At 43.8% G+C, this 27,296-nt stretch overlaps 1 protein-coding gene across 1 annotated transcript; it reads left to right on the forward strand.

Moving 5' to 3' along the window:
• On the forward strand, positions 1–27,053 carry RHOV (ras homolog family member V). The gene is made up of 3 exons (XM_030215052.1): positions 1–449; positions 24,141–24,199; positions 25,136–27,053. Exons 1-3 carry the CDS (start codon positions 227–229, stop codon positions 25,574–25,576), a joined length of 723 nt encoding a protein of 240 aa, XP_030070912.1. The 5' UTR covers positions 1–226; the 3' UTR covers positions 25,577–27,053.
• The last annotated feature ends 243 nt before the right edge of the window (positions 27,054–27,296 follow it).

The raw sequence follows: 27,296 nt of genomic DNA on the forward strand, positions 1-27,296 counted from the left end.
GGAGTTACCACCCACCTGTATAGACTCTGCTGCTGACTCTTCACTTCTCAGACACTATCTCAGCCTAACATCTATACAGGGACAAGGAGGCTGCACTTGCACTGCTGAGAACCTTAATCAGCCAACAAAGTTTTCTCCTCATGCCTTTTTATCTGGATCTGAAAAGAGTGTGTTCGTTTGCCAGAGTTTTAAAGAGAGAATAGGGTCCTATCCTCTGCCTGAAACAATGCCACCCCAAGAAATTCTGGATTACCCTGCAGGAAAAGGGTTTACCAGTTGCACTCCTTCCTTACACAAGCAAAATACTTCTAGGCAGAGCAACCAAGATCTTAGCATCAAGTGTGTGCTGGTGGGAGATGGAGCAGTGGGAAAGACCAGCCTTGTCGTCAGCTATACAGTCAACGGGTATCCAGCAGAGTATCAGCCCACAGCTCTGGACACTTTCTCAGGTAAGGAGTGCTGCTGTGCTTTCATTCTTTCCTTCATCATTGGCTGTCTGGTGGTGTCTTTTAGTGATACAGTGTGATCCCAATAGAGAGCTGGCAGGGGACAGAGGCTGCATGTAGTGGGACTTAGCTGCCAGTAGTATAGACCACTAACCCTGGTTCTGATGGCAAAGGTAGTAAATTTTGATCTTCCGTTCTCAGGCTGGCCTGTCTGCTGATGAGGCATCTCTGGCCAGGCTCGAGTGGGGGGGGGGGGGGGGGGACCAGATCCACTTTCAGAGGGGCAGCTTTAGGAATGTGCTGTCAATGCAGCTGCAGAGGATGGGGATTCCCTGGGGGAGGGAGAATCATTTACTCTTTGGATCCTAGGGTAGAGGAGATCCTTCTCAGAAGATCAGGGCATTGTTTCCCCCACCTTCATAAAGTGTCACCAAGGCTAGGACTGGGTCCTCACCTCAAGCTGTTTACTAAGATTTGGAGGGTCTGTAAAAGGAAATTCAGTCATTCCTAACAGGTCCCTGAACATAGAGCAGCATTTATAAATGTGCTTGAACACAGTTTTCCATACTCTGTAATTTTAATTTTAAAATGTGATATTCTTTAGACAGAATTTGTGAAATGCCTCCCCTTAATTGATTTGTTCATTGTTCATCCCTATCTGGATATTGTAATAGTATTTCTTGAATTTAGACCTTGCTGAAATGTAATAGAGTTGCATCCCATGTTCAGTTACTGCTCTATCGAGCAGCGACTGTCTTTCTGTGTCAGGTGTTCAGCGCTGCGTGCGTCTGGTAGCGCTATACAAATGTTAATAATAATAATAAACAGCAAAGGTATACAATATCATATCTGAGCAAAAGATGAGTATAAGTAAAATAGGAGTGTGCATAGAAAAAATTCAGCTCATTTTTGAATCATTTTTGAATTTTGACCAATTTTGAACATATTTTTGGTTCACTTCAGATTTAATGTGTGTAAAATGTGATTAATTCATGTAACTGAAACTCGCACTTATTAATTCAGGGTTCTTATGTACATAAAGTCAATGGGGTCAATGTTCATCTGGCCACAGTGAACGTTTTGCTGACCACCGCTGTCATTATTCCTAGTTATTCAGTGCTGGACTGTGTCTGGTGAGCTTCTAGTTTATGGGGTGCCGGCTAAGACCAGTTAAGTCAATATTCAACACTTAACCAGCCATGAGTTGCCGCATAAAGATAGGGCTGACTTTTCTCCAGTCTCATTTATAGGGTTACTGTGGCCAGAACAACCCTAGAGTAGCAGCCTTCACTTGGGCGCTAACTGCTAATTTTCAGCAGAGATAACCGCTTGCCTCTGAAAATGAGCAAATAGTAACATAGTAAATGATGACAGATAAAGACCTGTACGGTCCATCCAGTCTGCCCAAGAAGATAAAACTCATTTTACATGGTATGTGATACTATATATATATATATATATATATATATAGATAGATAGATAGATAGATAGATAGATAGATAGATAGATAGATAGATAGATAGATAGATAGATACCAGAGTTTGATTTGTCCTTGCCATTCTCAGGGCATAGACCGTAGAAGTCTGCCCAGCACTGGTTTTGCTTCCCAATTTCCGGTGTTGCCACCCAATCTCTGTAGATTCCATGGATCCATTCCTTCTAAACATGATTCCTTTGTGTTTATGCCACAAATATTTGAATTCCATTACCGTTTTCATCACCACCTCCCGCGGGAGGGCATTCCATGTATCCACCACCCTTTCCATGAAAAAATACTTCCTGGCGTTACTCCTGAGTCTGCCCCCCTTGATTCTACTCTCTCCAAGGCTATCTTCATGTCATCTGCAAAAAGGCAAACCTTTCCTTCCAACCCTCCAGCAATATCTCCCACAAATATATTAAACAGGTAGCCCTGAACAAACAATTTAATCAGTCAGTGGCCATTTCTGGCTGGTTAAATCATTTTAAATATCGACCAGAATGTTCTTTACATGCACAAAATGTTCCGAGCTGAAACCAGAATGGGAATGCACACCTCTTTAAAATGGACAACAAGTATCTGCCTCTTCTTGGCTGACTAGAGGGAAACCCCAGTTCTGAAACAGCACTCCTCCTCCCCTGAGTTGCACTTTCGATCAGAAACAGGTTTCTCTCCTTTCCTCCCCTGGGGCTGAGATGTGTGAAAAAACTGTCTCTCAGCCACCAGGAAGTAAGAGCACGTTAAAGACTACAAACACAATGGGGAAATTTTATAAGGTATGTGTAAACATCAATGTGCATAAATCATTATGGGTGAATATGCACACAGACGTGAATAAATGCCACAATTCTGCCAAAGCTCTATTCTGTACATGAGCAGAACTCACATTTACACACGGAAGTTATACAATACTCTAGTTACATGAGTATCTCCAGCATTTAGGTGCGAGTGCTTACGCCAGGCCTATGGATGGATAAATGTTCACATCTAAATTATAACAGTCTATAAATCACACATATATCACTCTCAAAATATAGATGAAAACAATCCAAGGAAGAGTATTCCCCCAGCTGACATTATTGATAAATTTCTAAGATGAGTACAAGAATTTAAAAAAAAAATCATATTAAATTAAGTTAAAGAATTTAAAATTGAGATTTGTAGAAGAGCCAGTAACGAGATTGGTGAATTAAAACTTAATGATATAAGTTGAAAGTCTTGAGTATCACCACTGAGGTTCTAATATACATTTATGGATTGTTTTCATCTATATTTTGAGAGTGATATATATCTGGCATATAGACTGTTGTGATATTGTGGTTACCAGTATATAAATTCTTAACCATCTGTTGCTTGGCACATCTAAATTATAGGCATGCATTTTTGCTGCTACAATCGCCTATGTTCCTTTTATAGAATATGCTCTTACCAGGTGCCCCCTGAGCACTTATTTAGAGGTGTCCAGTAATAGAATTATTTACTGCATTTAGCATTTCATTGAGCTTTGTCTGCGTGTCTCTCCCTCTCCCTTTTTCACCACTCAGACCCTTTTCTTCCTTTATTCACTGTCTCTGAATAGACTTTATTTGCCACCCTTCCTCCGCCTTTTCCCTTTGAAACACATTTGCAGCGCCCTAAAAATAGCGCCGGGACAGCGCAGGGCTTTTCTGCATCAATGATCAAAGATAATGCATGCAAATCTAAGCAGTGCTATTATCTTTGATTATCATGTTTAAAATGCGGGAGAATTGTGCCGAGCGAATCCTCCCACACTTGTTTGACAGGTCTGGGCTGTCAAAAGCCCAAACCTGTCAAACAGCCTGCCCCGAGGCCCGAACAACGAGGCCCCCCCCCCAAACCCCCAGAAAACGTTGTGGCCGCCGCTGGCCAAACCCTCTCCCACCCTCCCACCCACCGACGGGGGGGGGGCTGGAGGATCGGTGGGTCTCCAGCCCCTAAAACCCCCAGAAATCGTTGATTGGCCGCCTCCGGCCAAAGGATCTCCTACAGTGATCCATCGACGAGGGGGGGGGGCTGGAGGTCCGGTGGACTTCCAGCCCACCCCAAATCCTCCCCCCAGCATTGTCCTTTGATTCCCTGGTGGTCCATGGTGTGCTGTGATGTCGTGCCGGCCCCCTCCCGGCCCCCCTACCTTTTGTTGGAGGAGGGACGCAGCCTGCCTGCCTCCCTCCTCTTCCAGTCAGTCGAGGCCCAAAATGGTGGTGCCCAGCCCTGCCAATTGCATCCTGGGATGCGCTGGGCGGGGCTACAGACCATGTAAGGGAATCGCTCCCTTACATGGTCTGTAGCCCCGCCCAGTGCATCCCAGGATGCAGTGGGCGGTGCTGGGCGCTGCCATTTTGGGCCTCGACTGACTGGAAGAGGAGGGAGGCAGGCAGGCTGCGTCCCTCCTCCAACAAAAGGGAGGGGGCCGGGAGGGGGCCGGCACGTCACAGCACACCACGGACCACCAGGGAATCAAAGGACAACGCTGGGGGGAGGATTTGGGGTGGGTTGGAGGTCCACCGGACCTCCAGCCCCCACCCCCCCCCCCTCGTCAATGGTTCACAGTAGGAGATCATGGGGGGGATCGTCGGGGGGACCGGAGGTCCACCGGACCTCCAGCCCCCCGTTCGCATTTGCCTTGGGGGGGAAGGGGGGCCTGCCAGCATGCAACTGCATGCTGGATAGGGCTCACCATTCCTCCCCAATGATCCGCAAAATCTAATGCCAGCTCAGAGCTGGCGTTGATTTTGCTGCGGCCAGCGACCCAATCTTTGGCACGCTGGTCGCTGATCATTGGGGATGAATGCGTTAAGCGCCAATTAGCATGCATTTGCAAGCTAATTGCGCTAGAAGCACTGTTTAGCATGCATTTGCATGCTACTTGCGCTGAGAGCCCTTGAGTGCGCTGTTTCAGGCGCTCGAGGGCTCTGATCATGGATCGGCTGCAAACTCTGGCGCTAGTATGGCGTTAACAGCCTCTAGCGCCAGAGTTTGCTTTTGATCATGAGGGCCTAAATGCAGGCTGATATTCAGTGGTTCTGGCGAGGGCCAGAGCAAGTTAAAATTGAACCCCATGTGACTTGCCCATCATGGTGCCCCTGCCCTCACCAAGCATCCATCATCCCAAAGCCCCTCCAAGACCCCCACAAGTGCACCCATTCCCCTTCTCACAAGCCACCCCTGCCAAAGAGCTCGAAGACCATCCACCCCCTCCCCCCATGTAACCCGTCAGTCACCTCCCTGTAGGCCCAAACCTACCTGAATGATGCCATGGTGGTCTAGGGTAGGCAGCAGTGATCCCCAGGTGCTGCTGCCCATGCCACTCCAAGTTCAAAATGGATGTACTTGAGGTGGGGCATAAGGAGAGAAAGGGAATATGTGGGCCACCTTGGGAAGTGTAGCAAGGAATAAGGGAGGTGATGTCTAAGCAGGAGAGAAAAAGAACACGGTGAAATTATGGAGCCCCCACCTCCCCTGTTCTCTGTGCAGCCGCATTTACCTCACTATGGCCCTGGTGCAGGCTTTTAAAATTAATACAGATGTTCAGCAATTACTGCTGCCACCACTATCCATTTAGTTTAGACCTTATATTCAAGAAGCCTAAATTAAACAAACAGCTTATACAGACACCAGCTGAATATCACCTCTATCCAGATAATTTCTCAGCTCCTCCCTTGCTCTGCCTTCCCTCCATATACATATACAGTGCACTCCATTTAAGTGCACGTCGGATAAGCGCATGCTCTGTTTAACTGCATGCCGTACTTCGGTCCCATTTTTGGCGCCATCAATTTCTATGGGGACAAACTTTGGTTTAGCGCATCACTGATAAGTCCAAGATTCACTTATATGCATGGTTTAAGACCGCTCTCTGTAGGAAAGACTCCGCATAAGCGCACACATGGAATATGGAAGCTGATTGGGATGTGACAAAGGGGCAGTAAATTTGAAATCTCGTTGGTTAACTGCCACAGGCAGAATAAGCGAAAGAAAGTGTACACTGGAGTCGTCATCGTCGTCATTGCACAACTGTAAGACTTTAACACTGGCTGAACGAATAAAAGTTCTTAAAAAATTAGAAAACAAGCAAAGTCAAGCATCTATTGCTAAAGAATATGGTGTCAATCCCAGTCAAATTTCATGTATCTTGAAGCAGAAAGACCAGCTTCTGGAAGACTGGCAAAACAATACAAATCCACAACAGAAATGAAAATGGGCGGGAAAAGCTGAGGAGGTAGATGCTCTTCTTCGGTGGTTTTCTCAAGTCAGGAGCAGACAGTTTCCTGTCAGTGGTCCACTGCTTATTGAGAAAGCTAACCAGCTAGATGAAAGTCTTGGACTAACAGAATTCAAAGCCACTGTTGGATGGTTGGAAAGATGGAAGGAGAGGAACAACATAAAATTCAAGAAACAGCATGGTGAAAAACAAGACGCTGATGACTTTGGTGCTGAAAATTGGGTTGTTTCAGTTCTTCCTACCATCTTGAACGAGTTTGCACCTCGTGACATTTTCAATGCTGATGAAAACGGTCTCTACTGGCGAGCGATTCCTGATGGAACACTTGCATTCAAACAAGCCGAAACTACAGGAAGTAAAACGTTGAAGGACTGACTGACGATCCTCCTTTGCTGCAATATGGATGGGAGTGAGAAGTTGGAACCACTCGTCACTGGAAAGAGCAAACAGCCCTGTTGCTTCAAGAATGTTAAGCGACTTCCTGTGTCATACGAGGCTAACGCAAATTCATGGATGACTGGGGAAATTTGGAAGCAGTGGCTAAAGAAGTTAGACACTAGAACGTGGGCACAAAAGCATCAGATTTTGTTGCTTTATGATAATTGTGCTGCACACAGTGATGATGTCAGGCTGTCTAACATCAAGGTGGTCTTCCTGCCACCAAACACTACCTCTCTGATCCAACCTATGGATCAGGGCATAATAGCCAATTTCAAACAACATTATCGGGCTCTTGTGCTACATCATCTGATGAGCGTTATGGATGACCAGACTGGCAAGGATAAACGTGCTGTTGAACTGGCTCGTAATCTATCACTGTAGGATTCCCTACATATGCAGAAAGAAGCCTGGAATCATTTTACACAGGCAACCATTGTGAACTGCTACAAGCGGGCAAGCTTTGTTAAGGATGTGGAGGGGGACGAAACAGATGCAGCTGTTGCAAACGTGTCAGATGAACAGGTTATTGACATCCCAGCCAGTGTTACTGAACAGGAGTTTCATCACTATGTAGCTGTTGATTACGATCTACAAACAGCTGACGACAGCACTGATGTCGAGATATGCACCTACACGCAGGCAACAACGGCTGATGATGAAACAGATTATGAAATGAGCAGCAAGACACATGCTGACGAAATTCAACAACCTCCTGCTGTCACTTTTGCAAGAGCGCTGGAGAGTCTCAACACCGTGCATGCCTATCTGGAGGCCACTGGATGTCAGTGCTATGACAGTTTTTAACCATCTGGCAGACATAGTCTATGGAACTCACGGACCCACTAGTGTACAGACTATAACTGATTACTTCAAGTAAGCCTAACGTCAGTTAACGGAGTCTGTATACTGTATGTATAATAATAAACAATACTGTACATATGTTTATCAGATGTCAAGCTTCTTTGGGTCACAACGGTTAAGTGCATACTCCGGTTAACTGCATGCATTTCTTTGGTCCCTTGCACTTCAGTGGATTGCACTGTACTATGTAAACCGCTTTGAATGTAGTTGCAAAAACCACAGAAAGTATATCAAGTCCCTTTCCCTCTTTCTATCAGTTTTCTGCACACTTCTCTGTAAACATAACCACTGTTTATTTCTGGTATATGGAGATATTTGTATATTTAGACTTGTTATGAATAGTTTCGCTATATGGTTGTTTGGTTATGTAACTTTTTAGTCCTAATAAAAACAATTTATTAAAAAAAAAACCCACCAACATTGTACTAACTCCATATGCCCATCTTCAAGTCCTTACTCAAAGCCCATCTCTTCTCCCTTGCTTTTGGCGCCTAACCACCTTCCCCATTCATGATACCTACACTGACTACATAGCTTGTTACCTTTAGATTGTAAGCTCTCTTGAGCAGGGACTGTCCTTCCCCATGTTTTAACTTGTACAGCGCTGCGTAACCCTTGTAGCGCTATAGAAATGCTAAGTAGTAGTAGTAGTAGTAGTAGTAGTTGTAAAGGCCCTGAAAACTGAAACCTTCAGATCACTTATTTGTGATTTTACTCTCTGAGTCTTAAGGCCAGAATTGTTTGTTTTAGTTGTTAACAGAATGAGCAAATACAAACTAAACAATTCTAGAATAAGCACACATGGACAGGCCAAAGGTCTAGTTTTATCATTAGAAATATGTCTCAAATGCCAGTAGTTTAAAAGCAATTAATGAACAGATGTAGTCTTTTCAAAACAAGTTTTCAAACTGGTCAGATGAACTCACATGAGTTTTGCCATTGCACCAAATGAGTTTGACAAACATTCCTTTTTTTTCTTGTGAAAATCCAGTGAGGTACTTTCCACCAGTCTGCATTGTATTTCAAACAGATTTTTTGGTTTGCATAATGTGTGATGGGCAGTTCCAATGTGGTTTCCTGCAAATTCTTCTATCTACATCAAACTTCTTTTAATTTATTAGATTTTCTACAAGTTTTGAAGGGCAGAATTCAACAAATGTCCACCTGGGGAAAATACAAAAAAACTCCATGGAAGTCAACCAGGCCGATTCTATGAGACTAATGTGAAGTCAAACTCCATGTAATAATGTGGTAAAACCTTCATCAAAACTCACCAGAAAGATTAAGATTTCAGTTACAAACAAATTTTATTTTAGATAATTGAGGGGGTGATTTTAGAACTGCATACTTATGTGAAAAGTACTACAACTACTACTATAAATCATTTCTATAGCGCTACCAGTCACAATTGAACATGAAGAAAAGACAGTCCCTGCTCAAAAAGAGCTTACAATCTAAATCAGGACAGACAGAAAGGACAAATAAGGGATAAGGGTAGGACAGACACTTATGTGTGGCCAAATTTTCAAAGCAAAAGTGTGCAAGTACTTCTGTGTTGAAAATTACTCCATGGAATCCATACAGTTAAGTGATCATGTGTTCAGAGGTGCAACCTGATTGGTCAGTGACAACTTCTCAAATTTACATGCATTCATTTGAAGTTTAAATGTGTAAATGCCTCAGCTCCATCTCTGAGAATGCCTGTACTAGATAAACTTTCATGCATACAGGCTGTAGACATATTTTTGCACATTTAACTTATAGAATGAGATCAGTTATGCAAGTAACTTAATGAATTAATTAGCTGCTAATTGGCCTTAATGAATTATTGGCTATAATTGGTGTTGATTGGCATTAAGGGAATGTGGAGCTGGGAGAGGCATGTCAGGCAGTTACACATGTCAGTTATAGAATACAGTCTTTTATGCATCTAACTGCCTACAGTTAGGTGTGAGCATTTATGTCAGCCATTGAACTAGCGGAAGGGCTCGCACTCAAAGTTAGGTGCGTAAATACAGATTTATGGTAGTAATCTCCAGTGCGGTAAGAGGAGGAGCTGCACAGCCACACATCAGGCTGCTTCCTGCTCCTCTGCCATCTTTGGCCCTACTGTTCCTTTGAGCCTGGTGGGCCTCCATACAGCTGCTGGGCTTAAAGAAACCGCCAGGGACCAAGGCAGCATTGGAGGAAGCAATTGGACCTGTGGTTGTGCAGCTCCTCTTCTTGCCGTACTGGAGTGGTGAGTGTGCAGGCAGGGAGGAAAGCAGGCAGCCAGAAAGCAGACTGCACAGAATTCTGCACGGGGAAAGTCTGGCGGCGGGGGGGTGGATTCTGCATTGAGCAGCAGCAGCATAGAATTCCTCCAGTAAAATACATTATGTAAGTGAAGCAGCTATTTCCAGAATAGTACTGAGGCAGAATGCCTAGTGTATGGAATTGCCTTTGCCAGGGGGTAATTCTTTAAACTGCTAACATTTACATACTAAATGTACATGAAAATGATTAGAATACTAGCATATACACGTACAGATGTGCGCATATACACACATAAAAGCCAAATTCTGCCACAGCGCTATTCTGTAAACGCGTACATATGTTAAATAGTGCATATTTTACAGGTGGGGAGTACACATAGGCAGCATCTGGGCACAGCGTGGGCGGGACTCACCCTAACTGACGTGAGTTTACAGAATACTGTAAGTTGTGCAGGTATTGTGGGCACTTAAAGCTCTATGACTGGTGTAAGTGCTCATGTCTATCCTGTTAAGTTAGTTTTCTAGACAGTAGAGGCCTGCGCTCCTTGATAGAGTAGGTTCTTATCAGGTGCCCACATGCCCAGTTATAGCATTACCTCCGTAGAGGATATTTTAAAACAGGGCCCTTGACTTAAGAGGGTAAGTAGGCACCTACTTTAGGCTCTTTTATAAAGACATATAGGTGCCTATTTGCATTCATAAAATACCAGCATAAGCAGCAGATATTGTGCCTACCTTGCAGGCGCGGATATTTATTCAAGTTTAGTATAGTTTATCATCTGTGCTTGTGAACTTCTCTGACATCATTACATCTACTGGTGGGGATAGATATGAAAATGGATTTCTATACGTACCTTATTTCCGACCTGATGAAGAAGGGCAACCTTCGAAAGCTAATGTATTAAGTTATGTCTAATAAAAAAGGTATCATCTTATTTTCTTTTCCATGTTTTATTTTGTTTGATTTCTATTGATAACTTTTAAGAGTGGACTAACACGGCTACCACAGCTCTAAACTTACCTCCGTAAGGGTACCTGTGTATCAGGAGGTCGATTAAAGCCCATTTGTGCTTTACCTGTGGAAATGTTTTTGAAAATTGCCCTCTTAAACACAATTAAACAAATATCTCTATCCCCTAATCCTAACCCTCCTCCCCCTATTCCTGAGGGAAACGGAGAAGAGGCTAGTAGAAGTCAATTAGTTCAGTCATGTAGCCCGGAGCTAAACCATGGATTATTTTGTGAACCAAGGTACAAATCTTGAAGGTAATATATATATTCTTTGATTGGAAGCCAGTGCAGTTTTTCGCAAAGTGGTTTTCCGCTTTCAAATCTTGTTTTTTTCCATTAATGAGCCTGGCTGCCGTGTTCTGAGCAGTCTGAAGTTTCCTTAAGTTCTGTTCTTTGCATCCCATGTATATTCCATTGCAGTAATCGACGTGGGTTAGTACCATTGTTTGAATTATATTATGAAACATTTCTCTCGGGAAGAATTGTTTTACCCGTTTGAGTTTCCACATTGTGTGGAACATTTTCTTTGTAGTGGCTGGATTCTCTAAAGTTGCTGTCTACGGTAATACCGAGGATTTTCAGGTTGCCTGAGATTGGGATCTACCCAGTCCGCTAATTTGTGTCTCTCTAGTGTCTGTCAGGTAGCCTCCCTTCCCTCCGCCCTCCAGTCATCCACTATTAAGGCCTTTTATGTTTGCTGTCCTTGTACTTGAATTCTGCTACTGTTCTGGCTCCTGTAACCTCAGCAGGAAGTCTGTTCCAGACATACACCACCCTTTTTCAAAGCTCCTACTCAGAGGAATAGCTAGCTGGGGTGCATAGGGAGTGGCCGCTCCCCCAAATGGATTTTGAATTAAATGGCACCTATGTGGCTCAGCCCTTCAGCCTTGCACCCGGCGTCTGTTTTACAAAAGGTCTGTTCCCCTAACCTCAAAACCTGGCTATGCTTCTGCATCCTGCTTACTTGCCTACCAATACTTATTACAAATCAAAGTGAGTCGGAGCTTACCCATACAGAAACTCCCCATACAAGTATCAAAGGCAAAGTGTAAATACATGAACGACTGATGAGGGAGCTCAGGGAAGGATGTTTCTTTAAAAAAAAAAAAAAAAAAACAACACTGTTTATTCTGAAAGTCTGCAGAAATCTAAGAAGTAAAATACAGATAGGCAAAAAACAAGAGAAAAGACTTAGAAATCACACCAGAAGTGGAAGCAAGCTAGCAGGGAGCAGGATGTGATCATTCGGAAGATGTACACTACAAGGTTTTCCCTTTTCTGTGGTTGTGGTATAAATGCTTAGTACATATTACACAGCGCCATCATGCTATAAGTTTGTCAATTATGCAGCTCATCCTGCACAAATTAGAATGGCTGCACTGTTAGTCCTTGGAGAAGAGGATATTTCTCTGGTAAGTGAACAAATTTTGCTTGTGCTTTCGGAACTTGAAGATTGGGGTTTAAAGGAGGAACTGTAAGTTAGTGATAGGCTGATATCCTTAATACTTTAGCAAGTTTTAAATTACGGAAAAACTCAAAAAACACTAAGATGGAGTCAGCAGTCCAGCAGCGAGAGGGGTGCTATCCAGTCTTTTGCATTGAGTGTCACATGTATGATTATCTCCCAATTGGTGAGGTGTCATATGTGTGTGCCCGATGCAAAGAGCTCCTAGCTCTCAGAGAACGTGTCCGTTCTCTAGAGGCTAGAGTAGCAGACTTGATGGAGCTGAGGGAGACAGAGAGGTACATAGAGGAGACCTACAGGGATGTTGTAGAGAAGTCCCACCTCCAGTCAGGTAGCCCCGTGCTACCTTGGAGGAGGGAGGTCTCCTAGAAGGAGAGCATCACCCTAGTGAAGTAGGAAGTACTCCTGTAGCCAGGACCTGCCCACCAGGGGATGTATTATCCTTTCGCACCGAGGATATATCTCCAAATGTTGCCCGGGAGGGAAAGGTTAGGACAGCTGTTGTACTTGGTGATTCGATCATTAGGCATATAGATAGCTGGGTGGCTGGTGGACGTGAGGATCGCCTGGTGACTTGCCTGCCTGGTGCGAAGGTGGCGGACCTCACGCGTCACCTAGATAGGATTTTATATAGTGCTGGGGAGGAGACGGCTGTCTTGGTACATGTGGGTACTAATGACATAGGAAAATGTGGGAGAGAGGTTCTGGAAGCAAAATTTAGGCTCTTAGGTAGAAAGCTGAAATCCAGATCCTCCAGGGTAGCATTTTCTGAAATGCTACCTGTGCCACGCGCAGGGCCCAAGAGACAGGCAGAGCTCCAGAGTCTCAATGCGTGGATGAGACGATGGTGCAGGGAGGAGGGCTTTAGATTTGTTAGGAACTGGGCAACATTCTGGGGAAGGGGGAGCCTATTCCGAAAGGATGGGCTCCATCTTAACCAGAGTGGGACCAGGCTGCTGGCATCGGCGTTTAAGAAGGAGATAGAGCAGCTTTTAAACTAGAAATGGGGGGAAGGCCGACAGTCGCTCAAAAGAGCATGGTTCGGGATAAGGTATCTTTCAAAGATATCACCATAACAGGGAAGATAGAGTATCCTGATAGTGAGGTTGCAAAAGAGATTGTAGTAGATCGGGTATCTTTAAATAAAAATAAAAATCAGACAAAAGATTGCCAATTAATACTGTCAAGTACTAAGCATGATGTACTTAGGAACAACAAACATAGTTTGAAATGTCTATATGCGAATGCCAGGAGCCTAAGAAATAAGATGGGGGAGTTGGAATATATTGCACTAAATGAAAAATTAGATATAATAGGCATCTCTGAGACCTGGTGGAAGGAGGATAACCAGTGGGACACTGTCATACCGGGGTACAAATTATATCGTAGTGATAGGGTGAATCGGATTGGTGGAGGGGTAGCATTGTATATTAACGAGAGCCTTGAATCAAATAGATTGAAAATTCTGCAGGAAACAAAACACTCCTTGGAATCACTGTGGATTGAAATTCCATGTGCAAAGGGGAAAAGGATAGTGATAGGAGTGTACTACCGTCCGCCTGGCCAGGACGAACAGACGGATGCGGAAATGTTAAAGGAAATCAGGGACGCAAACAAACTGGGCAACACAATAATAATGGGGGATTTCAATTACCCGCATATAGACTGGGTTAATGTAACATCTGTACACGCAAGGGACATAGGATTTCTTGATGAAATCAAGGACAGCTTCATGGAACAGCTAGTTCAGGAGCCGACAAGAGAAGGAAAAATACTAGACTTAGTCCTTAGTGGTGCTCATGATCTAGTGCAGGGGGTAACGATACGAGGGCCGCTTGATAACAGTGATCATAATATGATCGGTTTTGATATTGGCATTGAAGGAAGTGAAACTAGGAAATCAAGTACGCTAGCGTTTAACTATAGAAAAGGTGATTACGACAAAATAAGAAAAATGGTGAAAAAAAGACTGAAAGGAGCAGCTCGCAGAGTAAAAAACTTGCATCAGGCGTGGATGCTGTTTAAAAACACCATCCTGGAGGTTCAGGACAAATATATTCCACGTATTAGAAAAAAGGGAAAAAAGACTAAACGTCAGCCGGCGTGGCTAAACAGTAAGATAAAGGAAATCATTAGAGCCAAAAAACAATCCTTCAGAAAGTGGAGAAGAGAACCAACTGAAAGTAACAGGATAGATCATAAGGAATGCCAAGCCAAATGCAAAGCGGAGATAAGGAGGGCAAAAAAGGACTTTGAGAAGAAATTAGCGTTGGAAGCAAAAATACATAGTAAAAATTGTTTTAGATACATTAAAAGCAGGAAACCGGCCAAAGAGTCGGTTGGGCCGCTGGACGAAAATGGTGTTAAAGGGGCGATCAAGGAGGACAAAGCCGTAGCGGAGAAATTAAATGAATTCTTTGCTTCGGTCTTCACCGAGGAGGATTTGGGGGGGACACCGGTGCCGGAAAGAATATTTGAAGCGGGGGAGTCGGAGAAACTAAACAAATTCTCTGTAACCTTGGAGGATGTAATGGGTCAGTTCAGCAAGCTGAAGAGTAGTAAATCACCGGGACCTGATGGTATTCATCCCAGAGTATTAATAGAACTAAAAAATGAACTTGCGGAGCTACTGTTAGAAATATGCAATCTGTCCCTAAAATCGAGTGTAGTACCGGAAGACTGGAGGGTAGCCAATGTTACTCCGATTTTTAAGAAGGGTTCCAGAGGAGATCCGGGAAATTATAGACCGGTGAGTCTGACGTCGGTGCCGGGCAAGATGGTGGAGGCTATTATTAAGAATAAAATTGCAGAGCATATACAAAAACATGGACTGATGAGACAAAGTCAGCACGGATTTAGTGAAGGGAAGTCTTGCCTCACCAATCTAATGCATTTTTTGAGGGGGTAAGCAAACATGTGGACAATGGGGAGCCGGTTGATATTGTATATCTGGATTTTCAGAAGGCGTTTGACAAAGTGCCGCACGAAAGACTCCTGAAGAAATTGCAGAGTCATGGAATCGGAGGTAGGGTATTATTATGGATTAAGAACTGGTTGAAAGATAGGAAGCAGAGAGTAGGATTGCGTGGCCAGTATTCTCAGTGGAGGAGGGTAGTTAGTGGGGTCCCGCAGGGGTCTGTGCTGGGTCCGTTGCTTTTTAATGTATTTATAAATGACCTAGAGATGGGAATAACTAGTGAGGTAATTAAATTCGCCGATGACACAAAATTATTCAGGGTTGTCAAGTCGCAGGAGGAATGTGAACGATTACAGGAGGACCTTGCGAGACTGGGAGAATGGGCGTGCAAGTGGCAGATGAAGTTCAATGTTGACAAGTGCAAAGTGATGCATGTGGGTAAGAGGAACCCGAATTATAGCTACGTCTTGCAAGGTTCCGCGTTAGGAGTTACGGATCAAGAAAGGGATCTGGGTGTCGTCGTCGATGATACGCTGAAACCTTCTGCTCAGTGTGCTGCTGCGGCTAGGAAAGCGAATAGAATGTTGGGTGTTATTAGGAAGGGTATGGAGTCCAGGTGCGCGGATGTTATAATGCCGTTGTATCGCTCCATGGTGCGACCGCACCTGGAATATTGTGTTCAGTACTGGTCTCCGTATCTCAAAAAAGATATAGTAGAATTGGAAAAGGTACAGCGAAGGGCGACGAAAATGATAGTGGGGATGGGACGACTTTCCTATGAAGAGAGGCTGAGAAGGCTAGGGCTTTTCAGCTTGGAGAAGAGACAGCTGAGGGGAGATATGATAGAAGTGTATAAAATAATGAGTGGAATGGATCGGGTGGATGTGAAGCGACTGTTCACGCTATCCAAAAATACCAGGACTAGAGGGCATGAGTTGAAGCTACAGTGTGGTAAATTTAAAACGAATCGGAGAAAATTTTTCTTCATCCAACGTGTAATTAGACTCTGGAATTCGTTGCCGGAGAACGTGGTACGGGCGGTTAGCTTGACGGAGTTTAAAAAGGGGTTAGATAGATTCCTAAAGGACAAGTCCATAGACCGCTATTAAATGGACTTGGAAAAATTCCGCATTTTTAGGTATAACTTGTCTGGAATGTTTTTACGTTTGGGGAGCGTGCCAGGTGCCCTTGACCTGGATTGGCCACTGTCGGTGACAGGATGCTGGGCTAGATGGACCTTTGGTCTTTCCCAGTATGGCACTACTTATGTACTTATGTACTTATGCACTAAACTGAAAGTTAACACAAAACAGAGTATCCTCTATATAGCATTAGGAACAAGGAGACAAAGCCTGGGGATCTTACACCTGTTTAATAGCAATAGCAGTCCCGATAAACCGGGCTTCTTCCTGTCACTAGCACCAAGGTGTTTATATTGCTAGGGGTGTTGTCCAGAGGTGTGTATAGAAGAAAGGAGTGTTTGCCATTAGGACTCACTATAATAGGATTACAACTCCTCCAGTAAGGAAGTCATCTTGACTCGGGGTGTGTGACCCCTGTGTTTGCACAGGGTACTCCACTCAAGTGCCACCAAATTCAGCAGTCTGGGGGGGTCTTTTCCTCGGGTTAACTACGGAGAGCACCACCAACTGCAGCAGTCCAGGAGGACCCCTCCCCCTGATAATACTGCAGCTTTAAAGGGGGTACGGCCAGCCACAGCACCTCTGGAGAGGACCAAGCCAGCCCTGTGCAGACTTTGACAAGTACTGTGGTTTCTGTGTTAGTTCACAGGGCCACATTGAGGTTGTAGATGATCTCCTTTACATTTGGACTAACTTTTGGGAGCTGTTTATTTATTTAGGATGATTTATTACCGACACTGTCTCTCATTCTAAGGCTACAATTTTTCATTCTTCCATCAGGTCAACAATAGGGAATGGCATTTCAGACTAAAGGAACCAAGCTAAACCCGTTGGGTTTTTTAATTCAGTTTTGAAAAATAGTGTTCTTATCAGTGGCTGGCATAATCACAAGGGCCAACTATTTCAGGTTACATCTACCTCAGTATAATAATGTGTGTAATGTACCACTCATACTTGTGTCCTTCTGTGGAGGCCATTGTGAACACTCAGATTTGTTATAGAACATGTTTAATGCTCCAATTAAAGTCAAATCTAAAATTTCCATAAGCTTCAAAAATGCAGTCCTGCTTCTAAGAAGGCAATTTAAAAAAGAACATTTTTATATGGCTTTGTACGCGGGTTCTTTCTGTTTTGGTGAATAATATCAAATATCAGTTAAATAACATCTTTCAGGGCCTTATTCTATAACTTTCTCTAAATAGTAAAAGTTTCACGTTCACACGTACACACAGATATATACATATAGATATGAGTATTGCGTTCAGCTTCCTCTCAGCCAAAGTCCCTGTATAATTCATATGAATAATTTATTGTACCTTTGTTTGATCTATCTGTATATTCATTACATTATATATTTAGATAGATAAAATGCCAGCTATATAGCAGTGAGCATGAAGCTAGCATGCATGGGGGTGCCAGGCGAATGGAAGTACAACCGCTGACTTCCCCGCTGTTCAGATGACCTGGGAGACTCCATAGAGAGCATCTTCAGCTGGCAGGGCTTGGGAATCTCCACTAACAACACCGAGGTGTGCCGCTGCTGTGTGGGCCTGAACTTGAAGTGAGTGGGCCCCTTCCCACCTGTGGCTATGCCTCTGCCATAAACAGATATGTCCCTTAAACAGAGACTAATATTGATATCGTCAAGAGAAGTCTGATAGGACTTCTGAGGCTGTGCCTGTCTCGGCTAGCTGGAAGGACATCCATGCCTTGGGGCTAGGTGCCGAGGTGCATGCTCACATCTTGACCTTGAGGGAGCTTCTTCTTCTGATGTCAAGGGTTGCCATGCATGGGAAGGAACTGACACTAATGCCTTTCGATGCAAGGTGGTCAGAGACTGCTCCACAGGCAAGGCATGGACCTTGAGGGTTAGAATGGATGAGTGCTGGAGCTGGCGCAAGCGCCCTTGATGCCTGAGCACTTTGGAGCTGTATCAAACTTGCTAACTCCTCCCTCAGCATGGCCCAGAACTGGTCAGTGAGGACAGGCATCAGTAAGGCTGGGTCCCATTTGCTTGGTCCCGGGGCCTGCTACTAGTGCCAGACGTCGAGGGAGGTGCCAGCGATGCTGATGTCCCAAGCTGAGCAGGAGTCTTCCAACTGCATTGGCGGCAGAGAGGGGTGGTGCTTTAATATTGTGTTTTAAATCATTAGGGACAAGCAGGTTCCCTGGAGTTCTGCAGAGCTTACCTGTCCCTCACTATTGGAAATGTGATAGTGAAACAGCACCCCCCACTGGCAGGACTATGGGTGGAGAACTCCCGCTTAGCTTAGAGGGAACAGTGGTCCCGACACCGTGTGTCGAAGGGGACTGACGCCAACACTTCTTGGTCTTTGCCTGATGCCTGACATCGGGGTCCCTCGGTGCCAAAGAGGACACCGTTAAATCTACATGTGTTCTCGGTGTCAGGTCTAATGCAGATTGGTCCTGGGACCTGCTACTGGCGCCCGACATTAAGGGAGATGGAGACATCCTCGATGCCGGTGAACTCCCAGTGTTGGACAGGGCCCTGGCAGCCATCAGAGTCTGTGCTTCTGATGTCGATGGACCGGACTTCGAGGTTCAAAAAAGTTCCCTCTGGTGTGCCTGAGGTGCTTTCTGTGTTCTTTTCTGCATTTTAAAACAGAACACAGTTAAATGGATCATGATCAGGCCCCAAGCACCCTACACACCAATTGTGTGGGTCAGTGCTGGATATCACCCGATTCCACTGGGTGCATCCTTTGAAACTGCTAGGGGTCTTCTGGGATATGGCAAAACGAACAGTGGCTAAATCAGAAAGCTCAATGATGAGGCCCAAAAGGGGCTTACCTCAAATTGAGCTCAATGCTCTGGCCTAAGAGGGCCTCGGGACTCACGAGAAATAGAGAAATCTTGAAAGAGCCGAAAAATGCTAAAAAGAATATAAGGAACAAACCATGAGAGAAGAAAATAACAAAAATAAGAAAAATACCCACACAGGAGGGATAAAAGGGTACTGAGGAGGAGATCAATGAGACGTGACCTTCTCGCTGTATGGAAAAACAGGACTGAGGGCCCCACACTCGTGCATGTGTGGTGGGACAGCTGCTAAAAGCCTCTTAAAGATATAGTGTGCTGGGCAGAGTACACATTGGGCTCCGTCAGGATGACATCACCGAAGTTGTAAGGATACATCTGTCCTGCTTGTCCTCTGAGAACATATTTACTCCTATAACGTCTATCAGCACTTATTCTTACTGGGATGGACTGGGTGTTTCACAAACAATTAGCTACAATACCTCCCCCAAACCTAAAAAACATAATAGAATAATAAAACTTTCATCTTTACAAGCATAATTAGTCACCAGTTAAGACAGAAAAGTAGGGTTGTAAGTAGGGGTGGGCAATGAGCAGCAATTTAAATCAAGATTAATCGTGATAAAAAATTTTAATCATACGTTTAATCATGGCATGGATGCATTTTGGGCATTTCTTTCACCTTTTCCTATTGGATCTCTCCAACTGACCACAAACATCTTTCTCTATATCTCTCAACCTCTGTTTCATTCTCTTATTCCACCCTCCACCCATATTCTCTCATGCCCCTTTCATCAGCCTTCACCCAATTTCTCTCATGCCCCTCTCCCCAGCCTTCACCCAGATTCTCTCATGCCCCCCTCTCCCCACGTTTACCTCAACAGCGGGGCTCAGGATCCGCATTTTTTTCTTCCTCATTGCCTCAAAGTCTATTTTCTTCCCCTGCACAGCGATCAGACTCTTCAGATACTTGAGTCGCGCCGTGCAGGAAGTTGGGGAAGGTCTTGCGGTTTCACAGGACTCAAAACCGTGAGACTTCCCCAACTTCCTGCATAGCAGCAGCGCGGCTCAAGTATCTGCAGAGCCTGATTGCCGTGCAGGGGAAGAAAATGGACTTTGAGGGGCAGTGAGGAAGAAGAGAAAATGCAGAGGCCGAACTGTTGGGGTAATTGTGTGTGGGGGGGAGGGGGCAGGTCTGCATTAAATCAAAAATCAGTTGGCATTAAAATGCTATTAACATATTAAAATATTAATGTGTTAATCGCATTATTAACACATTGCCCACCCCTAATTATAAGTATTTTAAAATTCAAATCATCACATTACTACCTTGTCAGAAACCTTAGAAACGCTTACTATTACCAAATCTTCAACTACAGATATGCCCACAAAAGAGTTTGGAAGCCATCTTGAGAAGGGACCTGCCAACTGCACTTGAATCTGGAATGCACCTTAAGCTCAGATTTGGTAAAACAAGTGATTACATCCAAATCCATCCCTTTGATTGCATTTCTTTACAGGACTAAAAGGGTGGAACATTTAAGCTTTGTCAGATTCTTACTCTCTGTTAGCAAAGGGTGGCAATTCTTTCCTTGTCTGTGGTTTTTAATGCAGCTTTGGCATCATCTTGGATTCCACAGCACAGGTGCCGAAGCTGGCACTGGTTCCTGGTACTACTTATATTTAGCCATGCAATGTTAATGGTTATAGTTAATAGTGTTTGCTGAAAAGTTTGTTAAAAATGCAGCTTTCTCCTGAAAACGGTTTCATGGGCCAATAACAGGAAATGGCAGAGGAAATGTTCTTGTAATTGACTGCCCATCCCCTACAACTCTGAGAGGGTAGAATTTTTTTCTGGAATCACCTGACTCATGCACAGTAGGAAGAGGCTTGATCATTTGTATGGTAGCTTGCCCTGTGCTACAGCTGATAGAGGAGTTACACTCCTGTCATAAAAATCATATCCAGTTTCAAGTGAAATCCTGAGCGTGACAAAAGAGTTTGATCATTTTGAAAAGCATATGATTGCCCTGTTCCTTTAAATACAGTTTGTATGGTACCTTTAACTTGCACATTGTACCTGAGTGTGGAGGTTACCTTCATAAATTGGCAGTCTGAAAGTTGTCCTCCTTCATTGTGACTTTTAGCTCAGATTTAGGGGAAGTCTTCCCAGACCTGGTTAGGTCAGGGAGAAAAACTAAGCGGCCCTTTTACTGAAGCTTAGTGTGCACTAAGAGGCATGTGGCCCATGGCTGTAAAATAGGACATGCAGCATTTAACACGTGTCCATTAGCACACACTTAAGTTTTAGTAAAAGGGCCTCTAAATGCTTAGATTATATTTTCAACTTCATCATGTTATTTTCCATTGGAAACCTATCTTAGAAAAAGTGCTAAAGTTCACAAATAGTTTGCAACCACAGCAGATTTTAAAGTGAAAATATATGTGTAACTTTCACTTTGAAATTCGGTGCAAAATCCACAGGAGAAAAGTGCCCATGGGCTTTGTCCCAGTGTGGACAGGAGAATTGATCCTTCTATGGTTTGCTTCAAACCCCATCCAACTGTGGATTTTTTATGTCATTATAATGTCATCCAGGAGAGTTCTGGGAGGTGAATCAGTGGTGCGTTGTAGCTGGCATGGTGTGAACCTGGCCGTGATTGACAGTAATCAGTGTGATGTCTCTAGTTGTATTAGCCAGGCTTGTGGATAGTACAACATGGGCATCAAGGTAAAATAATGCTCAGCTTTAGAAGTGCAGCTAGAGCAGGGGTTCTCAACCCAGTCCTCGAGATCAGGGCCACTGAAAGGGGGGGGGGCAAGATTTAGAGTTACCATACGTCTGGTTTTATCCGGACATGGCCTCTTATTGAGGACATGGCCGGGCAACTGGGCGGATTTTGCGGACAAACAGGCAGGCTGGCGGGCGGGCCTAGGGGTGTCCTATCCTCCCCTCCCCTTACCTTACCTTACGGTACTGCCCTGATGGTCTAATGACCTCTTCGCAGCAAGAAAGAGCCCCCTCTTTCCTGCCCGGAGCGACTGTGGACTCTCTTGCTGCCTCCGGTCCTGCCACTGATTCAAAATGGCTGCTGAGAGTTCAAGCGGCGGCCTCATGAGACTTCCGCAGAAGTCTTGCAAGGTCACTGCTTGAACTCTCAGCAGCCATTTTGAATTGGCGCTGGGACCAGAGGTAGCAAGAGAGAGTCTGCAGCCGCTCCGCCAGAAAACAGGGGCTCTTTCCTGCCCCGAAGAGGTCACTAGACCACCAGGGCAATACGGTAAGGGGAGGGGAGGATAGGACACCCTTAGGGGGTGTGACAGGGGGCGGGGTGGGGTGCGGCAGGACAGGGCATATGTCCTCTTTTTTGGGGGAGCAAATATGGTAACCCTAGCAAGATTCCCCAGGGCCTGGCCTCCAAGGAGGGCCCGCTTGGTGCCTGCATGGCTGAGATTGGTCTCCTGAGTCCTGCTCCTCCTGTGTGCCACAGTGCTGGGTTATCTCTGCTCTGCCAGCCACAGGTCCTTCTTCCTGCCTCGTCCCACTTCCTGTGCGAAGTACTTCCTATTTCCACAAACATGGGAGGGGACGCAGCAGGAAGAAAGACAAGTGCGGCAGAGCAGAGTTAATATCCTGGCACACAGGACAAGCAAGTAAGCAGCAGAAGTTCTTGCCTGCTGAAATCACTCAGTGCCAGCTATTCCCCAATATTCAGTGGTACTTAATTGGGCAGTGCTGCTAAATATCGACACTTACCGAACACTTTGGAACTGGGCCGCATAGGGACATGATGGGGGCGGAGTCAGGGAGGAGCCATCAATATTCGGTGCCAGTACCTGCATAGTTAAACAAGGTTCCACATTAGGAGTCACTGACCAGGAAAAGGATCTAGGTGTCATCGTTTACGATATGTTGAAGCCCTCTGCTCAGTGTGCAGTGGCAGCAAAGAATACAAATAGAATGTTAGGTATTGTTAGGAAAGGAATGGAAAGCAAAAATAAGAATGTTACAATGCCTTTGTATCGCTCCATGGTGCAACTGCACCTTGAATACTGTGTGCAATTCTGGTCACCGCATCTCAAAAAAGATATAGTAGAATTGGAAAAGATACAGAGAAGGCCAATGAAAATGATAAAGGGGATGGGATGACTTCCCTATGAGGAAAGGCTGAAGCGGCTGGGGCTCTTCAGTTTGGAGAAAAGATGGCTGAGAGGAGATATGATAGAGGTCTATAAAATAATGAGTGGAGTGGAATGGGTAGACCTGAATTGCTTGTTTGCTCTTTCCAAAAATACTAGGGGGCACACAATGAAGCCACAAAGTAGAAAATTTAAAACTAATCTGAGAAAATATTTCTTCATTCAACGTGTAATTAAACTCTGGAATTCATTGCCAGAGAATGTGGTAAAAGCAATTAACTTAGTTGGGTTTAAAAAAGGTTTGGATATCTTCCTAAAAGAAAAGTCCATAAGCCATTATTAAGATGGGACTTGGGGAAAATCCACTGCTTATTTCTAGGATAAGCAGCATAAAATGTATTGTACTGTTTTGGGATCTTGCCAGGTACTTGTGACCTGGATTGGCCACTGTTGGAAACAGGATACTGGGTTTGTTGGACCTTCAGTCTGTCCCAGTATGGCAACGCTAAAAAAAAAAAAAATAGCACGCACATAGGGATTGCATAAAAAGTTGTCCTAAATATGCACACTTAGCATTTGGGAGCCAGCTGAATATTCACTGGATCGTAAACAACCAAAATAGGCCTTTCAATCTGTCTCACATTCTGTCCACTTTGGGTAGCCATGTATAAAAATTTCAGTACCTGTATATAATATGTAAATGGCTTTGACTGTATCCCATCCCCCTTTCCCAGACAAAACCCAGCTCCCACAATCCCTTCTGCTATGTCACACTTCTAGCTTATTAAAGAAGGACCATTGCCTTTTAGGGTTGCAACTGCCACTCCATGTAGGTTATCCCCAGTGCTTTGTCATAGAAGCATCAGTTTTAAGATTATTCTAAGTGAGATTTCACTAGAGCTCATGTGTCTGAGAAAAAAGCAAGAATTACAATTGTCCTTTCTCTCTCTCTCTCTTCTAGTTCAAGTCCTTGTAGATGGAGCTCCTGTTCGGATCCAACTTTGTGACACAGCCGGCCAGGTAAGGATAAAGCAGTTCAATTTATTATCCAAACGTTTTCATAACGATAGACAAATTAAATGACATTCTAACAATTAAAGAATGAAGTTCTTGCCAACAGTAAAATGTTCTGCAGTAAATTTATATTCAGTCCTTATGTATTTTAGGGAGGAAGTTATCAACATGGGCAACCATTAAGATGTGTTATTTTACTGTTAACACCAGTTATTAGTAACCAGGCCTCATTGCATAAAATGGAACCTGTGTTAAAATAGCATGAAAAAAAAACACCAAAAGGAACTGATGAAGTCCACACAGTCACACGAATCAAACCAAAGAAGTGGAGAAAGCCAACCACAATGTACAGGGTGACCAAAGTTTATTCCGCCAATCAAATATGCTGATAGAATGACCCAACCCGGGCCATGTTTTAACAAACACAGTCTTCGTCAAGGGATTCTTTCAAAACTGCATATTATGTATTGTCATGTTCAAATCGTCATAGCATCATTTCTATTGAGACGCAGCACGGCAAAGTGCTCCACAGTTACCAACCACTGCAAGTACAGTACATAATTTGCTGTACATTGTGGTTGGCTTTCTCTACTTCTCTGGTTTGATTCCTTTAAAATAGTATGAGTTAGAGGTAAAATAACAGGTCTTTACAGTGACCTTTGTTGATAACCACATCACTTAACAGTGCAGTTCTGTAGAAAGCAGCTTTCAATTTGCACACACAGCTTAATTGTTCAGCAAGTCAATAAGTGCTAATTGACCTCTAACAAGCAATTAGCACTAATAGGCACTAATTAAACTTTACACATGCAACTTTCTAAGAATCTGTAGAATCTGGTCCTAACTGCATAACGCACTTTAGTAAAAGACCTCCTATGGTTGTTATGAGCAGGTGTAAATTTACTACAGTGATATTGTCTTTCCCATTTCTTGTCCCTGCAGGAGGACTTTGATCGTCTGCGCTCACTATGCTACCCCGAGACTGATGTTTTCCTTGTATGCTTTAGTGTGGTGAAGCCCGGTTCCTTTCAAAATGTCATTGAAAAGTGGATCCCTGAGATACGAATTCACAGTCCCCATGTCCCCATTGTTCTGGTGGGGACACAGGCTGATCTACGAGATGATGTTAATATTCTGATAAACCTGAGCCACCATCATGTCCAACCAGTACCTGAACTTCAGGCCCAAGGCTTAGCTGAGAAAATCCGGGCCCTGGCATATTTGGAGTGCTCAGCTCTAACCCAAAAGAACCTTAAGGAGGTCTTTGATACGGCTATTCTCAGTGCTATTGAGCATAAAGCACGACTTGAAAAAAAACTAACCACAAAAGGAATTAAAAGACTGTCCAAATGCCGCTGGAAAAAATTTTTCTGTTTCGTGTGAGCTTGTTTCGAAAACCTATGCCAATATGAGGCCCTACTTCTTAGACTACACTTTAAATGGGTTTGTGACTCCACTGTAGAAGTCAGTGAGCCTAATTTATATGTGGACTAGAGAGCAACCTATGTCATAAAGCAAATAGATTGCGAATTAGCTGTTCAATTACCATTGTTGATATGGAAGGTTCACTTCCTTATCTGACTCTGTCTGCAGTCCCAGAGTTAAGGCTTGTTTGAAACACAGATATTGACCATTGAGGTCAAGGACACAATGGAAACTAAAGCAGAGAAAGGAACTTGTGATAAGAAGCATGCTTGTTAGAAAAATATTTTACCAAGATTATTGTACTGTCTTCCAGGTGTTGGTGAGAGAAATATACTAGATACATGCTGAAACTTTCCAGTATTTAGCATTACAACATAAAGACAAGCAACAAGCAGGCAAATTTTAAATTACAGCTATGGTACTTACATAGATCTTTGGAGAGGAAATACTACTTTTGAGTCTTCTGCTGATGAAAGCACAGTGAGAAAGATGAGATCTCGGATGGCTTCACAGTTTTTCCTGTGCAGAGTCTTTCAACTGAATGCATAATCTTGTTTAGTAAAGGGATTCCATGTGCTGGTGATCTGACTAAAGAAAGAAAGCTAGAAGAATGTGTAGAAAAGAGAGAGAAAGATGAAAAAGAAAAGGCAGTGTACTGAGAGAAACCAAAACGAGGAATAAAAAGGACAAAGAGAAAGGAAGAAACATAAAAGATAACAGTAATAAAACATAAGGATAACCTAATAGAGATGAAAGGAAAGAACAAATGACTGTTTTTGTCAAGTAAGTTTTGTTGTTAGCACAAAATAGGAAAAACATATTTGAAAATAAAAGGCCTGAGTATAATAATCCTTTAGTCAGAGGTTATTTAATGAATTACAGCCAAAGAACCAGGAAGATGGAAAAGAATAAGGCTATAGCTTTTAATAAAGAAATTCATCACAACCCTGCTGTTTATACTGAGAGTGTATATGTGGCTTTCTGCTCAAGAAGTGTGAACTGCAAATGGCAGAGGAAGATTTCTCTGATATTTTCCCAGAGCTTGGCTTGCCTACATCTGTGGCACCTTCTTTATTATTTAGTACTGGAATAATCGGCCAGTTTCTAGCTTGGTTGGAAGCTGTTTGCTGACAAAAGTTAGGTCTTGGATCGTTTCTTCCACAATTGGAAATAATGTGCGCCTTCCCTTCTTGTGTGTGCACTCTTTACATGTGTGTGTTGTTGGGAAACACACATGACATCAGCAATTCACGTTTTTCAAATGACAGGACTTGTGTAATGTGTTATATATACCAGGCTGGAGCTGTGATTGGTTGGCATGCTCTGTTATATGGGTTTATTTGCACAGGAATCCGTGGGTGGAGTGTCTCCAGCTTGGAAAACGAATTGTGTTTGGAACTGACTATGCCACTGTCTTATTTGTACAATAAAAGTGATTTTCATTACAATTAATGTCTTTTTTTTTTGATATGCCACACACAAACACAATATACAAACCATAAAAATTAATCACATTGCTGGACAGTGATTGCACTGCCGGCTGACACCAATGCATTCCAATAAATTCAACAGAATATAACGTCATTGTCTTATGGTGTCCTCCAAGCCTGAGCTGTTACTGATCCTTCTCCATTATGGGACCGCCCTTTTCTGTTTGCAGAATGTCTTATACAAATTG

The sequence above is a fragment of the Microcaecilia unicolor genome, chromosome 9 (assembly GCF_901765095.1).
Source record: "Microcaecilia unicolor chromosome 9, aMicUni1.1, whole genome shotgun sequence".
Taxonomy (NCBI): Eukaryota; Metazoa; Chordata; class Amphibia; order Gymnophiona; family Siphonopidae; genus Microcaecilia; species Microcaecilia unicolor.

Bases quoted from the DNA above. Each gene is read 5' to 3' on its own strand.
- RHOV (XM_030215052.1), top strand. From the start codon at position 227: ATGCCACCCCAAGAAATTCTGGATTACCCTGCAGGAAAAGGGTTTACC. The intron at 450-24,140 runs GTAAGGAGTGCT...TCTCTCTTCTAG, and splicing joins AGCTCTGGACACTTTCTCAG to TTCAAGTCCTTGTAGATGGA. The intron at 24,200-25,135 runs GTAAGGATAAAG...TTGTCCCTGCAG, and splicing joins TTTGTGACACAGCCGGCCAG to GAGGACTTTGATCGTCTGCG.